Below are 13,019 nucleotides of genomic sequence, written 5' to 3' on the forward strand. Positions count from 1 at the left end.
CTTACAATAATTTCAAACCTCTATATATCCTAGGGGTGTTTACATTAGTACATTTAATGCATGGTCGGCCTGGATAATTTGGATGTAATTCAGTGGAAATACTCTCGGGCATAATTAAACCTATGTATATTATAATGAACGTTACGTGTAAGAGATGATATCATATGACCAGAATGTGATTAACCATAATAGAAAAGATGATTTTTTTATTATATTTATATATAAGGCGGTCAAGAGAATGTGACTTGACAAGTAAACCAAGCAGACGCACTGGGTGCAACTGGTGGTGAACAAAGGTGAAACATGATTGACTTCTTTTCAACAAGCAAATGATGCAATCACCATAAGGCCAAAAAAAATAATTGTTTGTTTGTCCTCCACAGCTTTGAAAGAGGACGTGCGGGTGGGCGGATTTTTTTTTCCGGATTTGGCATATTCCGGGACCTAGCTAGAACTAAATTTATGCTACAATAGTTCTGAGAACCCCTGGTTTTAAAACCTAGTGCTATCCCTGGTGTGACATACCACATTTGGCATTGGTTTTTCGTGATAATGGTGTGACTTCATAGATTTCTTGCATTATTTTTATGTCCCAGCTAGTAAATTTGTGAGGTTCTCCTTCTGAAAATTGAAAGCTTTTCATAATTGCTTGGTGAAAACTTTGAGTGACAAATTCAGAACCAAATATCAATGACGGGTAGAGTTTGCACATGTTTACTGTGCTGGGAAAATTTGAAAATAAATCAAACAGTGCCCCATACAGTGAGTCATTTTGAACAATTTATTGAAGCCTGCTTTGCTGCCTCATGTATAATTATACCGTATTTGTACAAAACTACAAGCTCTTATCTGTCTCTTTCTTTGTACAGGTTCACTCATGATCAGTCACACAACTTTCATTTAGGAAACTTAAATTTCTAATTGGTTCTAAACTCTTACCAATATTAACCAACAACTTCAACAAGGCCTAAGATGAAATACCATACAGTATTGTCTGTAATAAACGCCCCGGAGCGTTGCATTTTTCCAAAGTGAATTTTCAGTGAAAAAAACTTAATCAATTTCCCAATGGTGCTCCTGTAGAAAGGAGGGATTTATAACTGTACTAATAATACTACTACTGATGGCGGCGACCACAGAATCTTGTGGAAAATGATGTTTTCTTGGGAAATACAACAAAATTACCCAGTGCATCATCAAGCAAGAATCTGATGAAATTAGTGAAATTCTACCATAATGGTTTGAATCATACATGTAATAGGTTTTATCTAAGGCCCGGCAAAAAATGTGATCTCGCTTTTCACGCCACGATTCTCGCTATTAACCAACTATCTCGCTTTTTAAAAAAGTTTCCAAGTTTTCTTTGACACCGGCCGGCCGTCGGCAGGTTTGTTTATTTCCATCTGACATTGTTCTGAACTATGAACTATAGAGGGATTTTTTTTTCATTTTTACGGGCGTTTTGAAAGCTTCTTGTGCCATTTTTCGGGGAAAATCTCGCTTTTCTCACTTTTCAAAATTTTGGATCTCGTTTTTTACTTCAAAAAATTGCGTTTTTTGCCGGGGCCTAGTTTTATCCATGCAATTTAGCGATCATCACTGACATGGCGTGGAAATGTTTGCATTTTTGTTTTTATTAGAGGGGAGCGTTTATTACAGACAATATGGTAAGTGACTTTCACTGTTTCAGGTGAAATTAAAGTGCGGCTTTATTTACATTATTGTCAAACATTTATATATCCTAGGGGTGTTTACATTAGTACATTTAATGCATGGTCGGCCTGGATAATTTGGATGTAATTCAGTGGAAATACTCTCGGGCATAATTAAACCTATGTATATTATAATGAATGTTACGGTGTAAGAGATGATATCATATGACCAGAATGTGATTAACCATAATAGAAAAGATGATTTTTTTATTATATTTATATATAAGGCGGTCAAGAGAATGTGACTTGACAAGTAAACCAAGCAGACGCACTGGGTGCAACTGGTGGTGAACAAAGGTGAAACATGATTGACTTCTTTTCAACAAGCAAATGATGCAATCACCATAAGGCCAAAAAAAATAATTGTTTGTTTGTCCTCCACAGCTTTGAAAGAGGACGTATGGGTGGGTGGATTTTTTTTTTCGGATTTGGCATATTCGGGACCTAGCTAGAACTAAATTTATGCTACAATAATTCATGGTGACTTAAAAAAACCAACATTTTGTTTCTTTAATATGCAGCTAAAGTTATAATTTGTGTTCTTTTAATGATTTCCAATGTATTTTGAAGTCACTAAAAATAATAGACTATGACATGAACACAAGTTACAACTTTGCATATTGAAGAAACAAAATGTTTATGGGGGCTTTTTTTAATTTTCAACCATGAAAGATCTTAGTATTTAGCTCTAGCTAGGTCCAGAGATACTCCAAATCTGAAAAAGAAAAATAGAAAAAAAATTGGTCAGGCCTGAATCTGAGGAGCGGGCGGTGGAGGACAAACAAACAACTTTTTTTTTGGCCTAAGTTAGGGCTGCTAGGAATATGCAATTTTGGAGGCCAAAAAACCCACCTCAATATTTTTGTTGCATTTTTTTTTAAATTGGAAAACAAAATTGTGCCTGGCACCTTGAATAAGCCGTAAAGTCCCCCTCTTTTTATTTTTAGCAATAGATAAAATGACATCGTAGAGGTTGTATCCAAAAGGTGTAGAAACATTACAAATGAAGTAAAACAGGCAATTCAAGATAAAATTAACTTAAATTTATCAAAAACGGTAAAAACTGAAAAAGTTGATTTAAATCAGTGATTAAAAAAAAATCATTTGATTTAAATCGTGATTTAAATCAAAACCCTGATGAAAACCAGCATATTTCCATAGTAACCAGTATGTTCCTTACATCACTAATTGCACCAAATTTTAGACAGACACGTTATGGGTATTATTACAATAATAAAACAAGATTGAGACTGATATTTTATTGTTTTGCATATTTAATGAGCTGTTAATTAAGCACTAATTGGTGCAACACAATAAACTTCTGAAAGACGAGATTAAGCAATTATTTCATGTTTCCACTTAATTTCTTTAAAATAAAACTTTGTATGTGTTTAGAAGAAAGCTTAAACATTTCAAATCTGCAAAATACGAGATTTGCATATATTTCACCTGTAGCTCGAATGAAGTTTGCTGAGTTTACGGCTCATTCGCCGCGTCCAGCCACAATTACAATTTTGTATCCAAAAGATTTATTAGATTTTTCCTCAGATATCAAAAAATGCATTTGGAGCCAAAGTGTCTGCTGATTTGCACCCCAAATAATGCAATTGCGTATTCCTAGTAGCCCTACCCTAAGTCAAATACCTACGGAATCTTTGGCTAGGCTAGCAAAACACCCATGGCTACTGGTCGGTGATCTTATGCTTGTCACGCAAGGGCGGTCTAAGGTTCAAATCCCAGGGTACCAAGTGACTTCTTTGTTCATCTTCTCAGAAAAAAACTCTTCTCTCCCTAATCCCTATTTGTTTCTTCTTTCCCTCCCGAAAAAAAAAAAAAACCCACGGGTGTTGGGGTTAACATTGCAGTCCACTGCTCCAGGTATGCGTCTTTCTAGTTATGGTTTGGGCTTTTTCACTCTAAAAATGATCAAATACCCTTGATGTTTGTGGGTGTCAATGAATTTGTGGTTGCTAATAGTTGTTTCCTGGATAGCTGTCACTGTCAGACACAGCATATATTGACTACATGGTATGCTGTTAGCTAGACCACAGAAGGTGTAGATCATATTAAATGGTTTTGGATTTTACTTTGAAGCCAGCTAAGTGGCTATAGTTACATCTTGTAGGCATGGCATAGACTGTAAGCAACAGTGCTTTGATGTGGATAAATGAGCATAGATGAAAGTAAGCAAAACTCATTTGTGACCCGCTCTGACAAAACCATAAGCTTTAAAATGATGCCAAAATTATATAAATAGCATCAATACTTTTCAAGATGGATAATTTTGTAAATGATACCTTGATATTTTTGTCAAATAGCTAAATTGGCTATTCTGAGTAATAGGCCAATTAGTTTCCTGCCTTACACAGGATTGAATAGGGATTATCATAGTCCAACTGTTAATTATTGATTTTAAATAAACCTCTTTTTAATAACTTCAAGGATTTGAAAGTCCGCTTAGTCCCACAGTTACATACCATGAAATAAAGAATTCCAAGATTTTTTTTTATGGGAATGTCATCTTTAAAGGCCTATAACTCAAAAACATGTCTGGCGACTTGTTCCAGGTTTTGTTGGAGCTGGTCACATTGTGTGGTCTCAGTTCAGTTTCTGGACTGCATTCTATTCTACAGTGAATATTCCAAGACTTGTGAATAATACAAGTGTGCTATGAAGTAGACTACCATGATACTGTAAAGGTTGTAACATTGATATTGTGTTGATTAAATGTTCTACAGTGGTGATTTTTGACATACATTTTGAATTTCATAAATTTAAGCCTTGCATAAATAAACTTCAATTGTGATAGCGCAGTACACTCTAATGGGTTTTTTTTGTTGGCACTAGTCATGTGTGACCATGGATGGAGTCAGTAGCGTAGCCAGGTTTATTCAAAGGGGTCAAAAGGGGGCATGGCGTCTTTCAGGAGGGGCAAAATTGGACAAAAATGGTCAAAAAGTCCTAAACCTAGAAACAAATTCTAGCGGCTAGCATTTCAAAGGTATTGCAAAATTGCGAGGACTGAAAATGCACTCCTAATGCTACCGTACCCTAAACAAGTATTATAAGACCCGGCAAACAAAAAAACGAGATCTCGGTTTTCACGCTGTGATTCTCGCTAATAACCAATTATCTCGCTTTTGGGCTATTTCACGTTAAGTGTGCACTTTTCAAAATGGTGCTTCAGCATTTCTGGTTACCTGAATTTGGAACATTATATAATGTGGGTGATTTTATTAGATGGGTGTTATGGAGGAGAAGCTACAGGAGCATTTTCATTAAATTCTGACAACTTTTTATATCAGATTTTTGCATTTACATGCATTTTCAACACATTTCTGGAGTCCCACTTCATATTTTGAATGTCTTGTGAATGATTTCTAAGGAATATAAATAAGCCTCCTTTGTAGCTATTGCTTTGGTAACAAAGTATGAAGCATACACAATGCAATGCAAGTTATTTGGCATAAATTGGTCCAGTATTGCGAAAATTATGACCATTTTTGTAATTTATGTAGATTCTGTGTTAAACAAAAAAAGCGATGTCCTCTCCAAAACAAGTACTATCAAAATTGAAACTAAATTGGTAGTTCCTGCCAAAATTTGCATCTGTAGAATCTTCAGGGTGTTCCGCAATCATAAAACAGGACAATTAGTTCTGAGGATATTTGTATAAAATATCACAACCTGCCAGTTTTGGTGTCTTGATTCCGCGTTAAAAGTGTGTCCTCTCCAGAATGGGGTAAATCGGCAATTGACACAAAATCAAGGGTAAATGTTTCACTTTATTTTAACAAAATTAACCTTCTCCTTCCCTCTAACAAGACAAGGCATTAGTTTTTAATCACAATACTCAAAGTAGCCAATATCTGATGATATCATGTTGTTAAACAGAATGTCCTCTCAAAAACAAAAAAAAACTGTGGTCTGTAACAGCTCACAAAAAGCATGTACTTTTATTTCAAGTGAATGTTTCATCTAGATATTGACAACACATCTAAAGTGAGCATTTGTAGTCAGAAACATCTATTTTCAAGATATGTTTTGATGGTGAAAGTGTGGATTTCATGCCTCACCAAATAGCTGTGACCTGTGTCTGGATTTACAGGAGCCTTCATTAAAAGTAAAATACAAGAGATGGTATGCTTTTTAGCAGTATTTGTGTGTAATAACATATGATGAAAACTTTTAGACTGATGAAGATAAGTATGCTGCTTGAATATCAGTGAAAAAAAGTGAAAAACTGATTGTTAAACAAAATGTCCTCTCCAGACACCCATAAGTTGGAAAGGACTTCTAATTTTGACCCTCTGTGGGACTCAAAGTGTACACTTAATGTGAAATAGCCCTTTTTAAGGGGGTAGTACACCCCTGGCAAATGTTGTGCATATTTTTGCATTTTTCTCACAAATTATAGAGCATTGATGACAAGTAAGATATTTATATTATAGGGGCAAGGACTACAACTACTGCACTGGAAATTTTATTTCAGCACAAACAACAGTTGTGGAGTTACAGTCAAAATGAGGGAAAACCATTATTTGATCAATAAATCAATAACTACTTGCCTTGAGTTGCTGAATTTTCAGTGCAGTAGTTGTAGTCCTTGCCCTATAATATACATATCTTACTTGTCACCAATGCGCTTATAATTTTGAGAAAATGCAAAAATAGGCACACAATTTGCCAGGGGTGTAGTACCCCCTTAAGAAAGTTCCCAAGTAGTATACTTACTATAAAAATGTTGCTTTATGCCATAGAAGTTCGTTGAATTCCACAAAATGAACTTCAACATCGGAAAAGAGGGAAAAAAGGTTAGGTGATTGTATATGGTGGCCTGATGTGCTGTATAGTTTTGTGTCCTTATTATTTGCATATTTATGAATAGTAATGAGCTGATTTGCATATTTTGCCTACATTTTCATAAATCCACTCTCTAAACACAATAACCGGTCACCTTCTTAACTTGGTACGGACCGTACGGTATTGTGATAGTGTATCGTGGCCTGATGTGCGGTATAGTTTTGTATCATGTTATTTGCATATTTATGAATATTAATTAGCTTATTTGCATATTGAATATTACTTGTATTTACAAACCTTTGTTACACACCTTGGGGGCACCTTTAATTACGAACCGCGTAATTCTAGTTGTATTCATAAAATATTTCAAAGCATGAAAAGCACCAAACCCAATGCAGCAGGTGTTAAATGCCAAGTAATATATGTTGTGTAAAATGCTATACTTGCGGTCACTATGCATCCATGGTGTAATTTTGCCAGCAGATTTTAAAATGAAGCTAGCACTAATTTTATGTATGACTTCACACTTGTTATCAATTTATAAATGATAAGAAAGTGGCTGTCAAGATGGGGATATAATGACATGATTGAAATTATTAATGCAGCAATGGACATGAAACACTGCAGCTTCTTTCAGGATTAATTTGTTGACACTGGATCTGCCTCTTAAAAACAAAAGCAGGCGAAATGCATCCATGGGTATTGGTGCATAGGATTAGGAAGTATAGAAATGCCTAAAATAATGAAGTTGTGTACACTCTGGTGATGATCAAAGTAAAGAACCAACCTTGATGACATACTGTAAAAGAAACAGTTTTGTTGGGGATAACATTTTAATTAAATGTTTGTAAACCTTGTAAAAATGACATTGGTCTGAAGAATGTGGGGAGGGAAAGGATCATCCAAGAAACAAACTGATTTGTTTTGAATCAAGATCATTAAATAAGAACACCAACAAATGCTGAAAACAATGCTTTGAAGATTGAGGCACCAAGGTGGAATTTGAGAAGGACTCTTCAGCTTTGCTACATGAATCACTGTTTGTCCAGTACGCTTTCTATGCAGAAAGCAGAATCTTGGACAACTCTAGTTACCACGATAGAATTACTTTAAATATTTCTGCTCGCTGGGCTTTCTACAGCGTTGGGTTAAAATTTTGATGTATTAAAAGATGGGTTTCTAAAAAGCGTGGGAGCAAAATATAAACTTATAAAGTGTGTGGGTAAAGCTACCAATTGGAAAAAATAATGGTAATAAAGTAATTTGATATCTTCAAAAACATTTTAATTTTACTCGAAATTTACCAAGAAAATATTAAAATATTTTCTTGGTAAATTTCGAGTGAAAATTACGGAAATTAATTTGCTGACATTTGCAAATCGTACAACATCACTCATTAATAATAGAATCGATAATTCCGATTCATGTTGACATTCCTCCTGCCGTATTGAATGTATCGCAATTGATTCAGGATGTCAGCCATGTGCACGAGTATATGTGTTGTCTGAACGAAAAGGATTCATGATGAAAATGAGTTCTAAAAGGATGATGTACAGTTTGGCCCCAGGGTCCTTTTGGGGCGAGTAATTGTGCCAATAATGTAAAGCCAAGAATTTTCAGCGTTGCGGAAATTCCAAAAATCGCGAATTGGAGGTAAAGCGGTAAACGCATTTCTGAGAAAAAATAAAAATAAAAGCAAAATGACCTAGAAAAATGAAAAAAATGGAATGGGTCTTCAAAATTCATCAAAATAAAGTAAAATCCGTCACAGATTTACCGTGCATAACGCCTGTCCTACCTCCCATTGCAGCCATGATACCCAATCACCCATCCCAACTTTGCAAATCGCAATGATCGTCACAAGATTCTTGTGAAAGTTTATTATGTCCGAAATGTGCTAAAATTACAAAGCGGAGAAAAGCGGAATTTAGCATTTGTAAAGCAGAAAATTCTTGGCTTTACAATAATGTCACATTAGATGAGGATAAATTCTGCATCAATTCAGACTATGAAATAAACAGTGATTTTGCACATAGTGTTAAATGAACCCGAAAATGACTGAAATTTATGATAGCGAGTCAATAGCGACAATGTTCTTCTGAATTTGACAAACAATGTTGTACCGTAAGCTTTGGGTGGGGGTTAAATTCCTGATAAAAAGAGTCTGACTATAAAACAGTGTTGGGGGGATTATAAAAATTCCTTTAAAAAAGGAATGTGGTGTCCAATGTTAGCTTTGATGTGATGTGCTAAAAGGGTGGGGGTTTGTCCCCCTGACAAACAGTGGGCTATTATTGAGGCCAATAGCCTTGTTGTCTCCCTCAATTTTGAGGAACCTAGTATGAGCTTGTAGTGGTGAAAGAATCAAAAATGTCAGTAACAGGCCTGTAGGAAGTTGGAATTATTTGTTAAAAAGAAATATAGTTAGAAGATTTAAGATATTCTTTGTTTTATGGACATGTGCATATTTGTAGGACAATCTACAATGCATGTACATGTACCGTATGCAGTGCACATATTTAGCTGCAAAAATCACCCAATATTTATACATGTAGTTCAAATTGTGTACGGTACATCACAGCCTGGTATAATACTGAATGTCTTTGGACATGATTCATCTTATCAGAGTAAATGAAGTATTTTAAACTTCATGTGCCAATTGGTTGACAAGATCCTTGGCATAATTGTTTTTGATCCATATGATATGAATTGTTTCCCTTAACCTTACGTGTACTACAGCTATTCTATACAAACTGAAGCTTGGTCAGTCAGTAACAACCATTCCAACAGTGGGATTCAATGTAGAAACAGTCACATACAAAAAAGTCAAATTTAATGTTTGGGTAAGTATTCTTTTACACATTTCTTTATAATTATTTAAATTAATACAGGTTTGATATATATATATCATTTCATCTTTAGAATTTTTGTCCTCCCACCAGGGGGTATACAAACTTGAAACTTTTCTGATTTTTGGTGTGGAAAAAAAAAGCACTTTGTGAAATTATCAGAAGAAAAAGCCCTCTTACCCATTGGAAAACATGTAAAGTCATGGAAATATAAGTATGGAAAAAACAGGCCCTATTGTGAAAATATATACCCCTATCCCATTTAACTAAAAAAAACAAGGATTTTGGCACAAAAGAAGTTAAAAACATGTGTATTTATCTCATAACCACATTAAAAATGTTGGCTTGATGTGTTTCATTTAGACAATGTGAAAAAAAATGTGGTATCGTGGTGATTTTCATTTACCACCCACACGCACCTAGGCAATGCATTGAATGTAGTGCAGTCTATACATATTTACAATTACATGTACATGTACTATCCAAACTGCTGGGATATTTGGTTTTAAAAGTTATTCTGAATGAGTCCAGTTGTTCTCCTCATGTGCATATTCATTTCATTTTGATTCCAGAACAGCATGGAGCCATAATATTTCATATCATTCTAAATTGATATATGTTTCACTTAAAATCAGGGTTTTGAAAGTACAAGATGATGAAATTACATGTAAATGCAAACCTTAATTACATTTTTAAACAATAAATATCTACTATTAAGATATTATGTGAAAGTACTGTAAGTACATGTAATCACGTAATGCAAACCTTAATTACATTTAAACAATATACCGGTATATATTTACCAAGATATTTTGGTTACGGTGATCAGCTTTTATTTTAACTCCGATTAATAATGAAGTTTAATTATAATTGAAAATCTGTTATGTTATTACATAAGAGAGACATTCAAAACTGTAATGAATTGTGATTGATCGCGAATGCCAATTTATATTGTAATTGAACCTACAAGGTAGTGTAAACCCAGCGGTGTCATTCGATTCCAATTACCCCATAATAGCCTATAGCATATGTACTAATGCATAATATTCATTAACATCGATGCCAGCGCTACATGTACATGGGAAGGGAGTGATTAAATGCTTTGCTACTGTCACAGTGTGCAGTCTGGCTTGATGTACACTGTACATAATTAATGATAGTTTGTCACACAGGGGTTATAAGGGGGTAAGTATTAAAGCCATAATGTATGATTTCCGTCAAATTTTAATTTTGTTCAGGGATGTTAGCGTTCCTCTTTTCAGCTAATTTCCTCTTGTTTTTTAGCTAAAATGTGTGTATTTTCTTTTATTTTCAATCCATATTTCATATTTGGCATTTTTACCCCTAATTATATGCTGTGTTTCAACTTTTTTTAGTAATTTTCCTCTTTTGGTCTGGCCTCGCACCCTTGTTTGTTATTCTTTACCCAACATGCTGAAATACAGCCATGAGCTGTTGTGGTGATGAACCCAACGACGTTTAATCGTGAGTGCACGCTGGTTCGAATCCAGATGGGTTTTTTCTCTCTCTTTTATTATAGTGCCAGTTTATGTGAGCTTCACTTCTTTTTTACTTTCATAATAATATAAGCAGGGATGTGTGAGAGTTCCTCTTTTCAGCTGATTTCCTCTTTTTTGTTGCCAAAATTTATGTGTTAACTTTTATTTTCAGCTCATATTTGGTGTTTTTACCCTGATTTTACGCTGTTTTTTGGCGTTTGTTAGTAATTGTCCTCTTTTTTTGGTCTGTGGACACTCACAGCCCTGTATAAATACTTGATCATGGCTTTTAGAAGAAACACATGCAGGATGTTGCAGTAAAAACAAAACTATACACCAACCATACACCCTAATAATGTCAACTGATTCATAACAAAAATGGCATTATGATAATAATCCGTTTTTCATTATTTCATGTATTACAGGATGTAGGAGGGCAGGACAAAATCCGCCTCTGTGGCGGCATTATTACACGGGCACACAGGGTCTAATCTTTGTAGTAGACTGCGCAGACAGAGACAGAATCGACGAGGCTAGGCAAGAATTACACCGTATAATCAATGACAGAGAAATGAAGGATGCAATAATATTAATATACGCTAACAAACAGGACCTACCTGATGGTAAGAATGGAGTGGGCTATTACCAGTTGAAATCCATACACCCCCCTATGGAAGACATGCAATGCATGATCTTAATCTTCCACACAGGGAGTGTGAATTTCAAATTGAGTTATCTGAATGAGTGACTCCATTTGAAATCTACACTCCCTGTTAGGGAGATTAAGGCCATGTCTTCCATAGGGGGTGTATGGCTTTCAACTGAATAACCCAGGTCTTAAACATTGTAATACCCACCCGTAGTGCTGGTTTCCCCTTTATATCTGAGGGGTGGGTGGGTTGAGGCATCATGTTCTCTGTACTACCCTAATATAACCCCTATAAAACCCCAGGGTTTCCTCTTCAGTGTGGTGGCAGGTGGGGCAATACATACCTGAAAACCCCACCTGCAGTGCATAATATATATGCCCCCAGCAGCCCCCCACCCTTTATGTCCGAGGGGTGGGTTGGGACATCATGCTCTACGGCCAGGGCATGTCCTCTTCAGTGTGGTGACAAGTGGAGCATCATATTTATCTTTTTTTTTTAATAAAAATAAGTACGGTACATAGAAAAATGTGACACAAGGGCAAACATGTATGGTAGTCTAGAGTCTCTGAGGGGGGGGGGGGGGAGAAGTTGTGATTGAGTTGTCTTCAACCGGATTTGTGTAGTGAAAGCAGACCGAATGTTCTCTGCAGGGGATCCATGCTAATAATAGACTAATTGTGCAATTGTCATTCACTGACTTGTACTGCAAAACTGCATGCAATATTTTTGTCTAAAAAATATAGTGTGTTCCTGGTTTCAGATTTATTTCATTTTTTGTTGAATAGTGTTTGTCAGGGAAAAATATTTGTACGAGTGGGAGTCAAAGTTCAAGGAAGTTCAGGGATAGTCAAGCTCATACATGAAGACTGGTTACTGTACTGTACCGGTACATGTATATGTTTCCTGAAATTGCCATAAATTAAATCATTCAATTTTCTACAGTCTCCAATAAAGCAAATACTTTTTTTTTTTTTTTGTATTTGTAACACCTATTTGTGGTTATGTGTTGTATTAATGTTTCTTCACACTCATAACAATGCAATGAGTATTGAGTGGAATCAATCAATGAAGAAAAAAAAGTGTGTAGTATTCACATGCATGTGAAAATACAATGTTCAGAGCATGAAATCAAACCTGTTCACATTTTACCATAAACATTCCCAGTACAGAAGTTTGCTCAGCACAAGTGTCTGTAACGCCCGGGCTGTAACGGTCTACCACTTTTCAAACTGAAAATGCCCATTCATTGTTGTTTGCCAACCAAATGTGAACTTCGTCAGTTAGGCCTAGGACCCTGTAAATTATGACTAACTAGAGGAATGTTTGACTTTTGTCCATGAACTATCCTGGAAATAACTTGAATTGTGTGGGTTGGACTGGCAATCTGGCATGCATATGCTAACTGTAAAAATATTATTGAAGCCCATTATGTATGCAGAAACAAATTAATTGATTGTAAATTTTGATTAGTAATTAATATTCCTGCCTACTTGATTTTTCAAGATT

General features: G+C 35.4%; 1 protein-coding gene across 1 annotated transcript in view; it reads left to right on the forward strand.

Annotated features, from left to right (window-relative positions):
- The window catches only part of LOC140148020 (ADP-ribosylation factor 6-like), a 33,026-nt gene that overhangs the window by 5,779 nt on the left and 14,228 nt on the right, over nt 1-13,019 (forward strand). The window contains 3 exon segments of the mRNA XM_072169849.1: nt 9,255-9,358; nt 11,289-11,310; nt 11,313-11,486. Coding sequence (XP_072025950.1) covers nt 9,255-9,358; nt 11,289-11,310; nt 11,313-11,486 — 300 coding nt within the window.

Source organism: Amphiura filiformis, chromosome 3 (genome assembly GCF_039555335.1).
Source record: "Amphiura filiformis chromosome 3, Afil_fr2py, whole genome shotgun sequence".
Lineage (NCBI taxonomy): Eukaryota > Metazoa > Echinodermata > Ophiuroidea > Amphilepidida > Amphiuridae > Amphiura > Amphiura filiformis.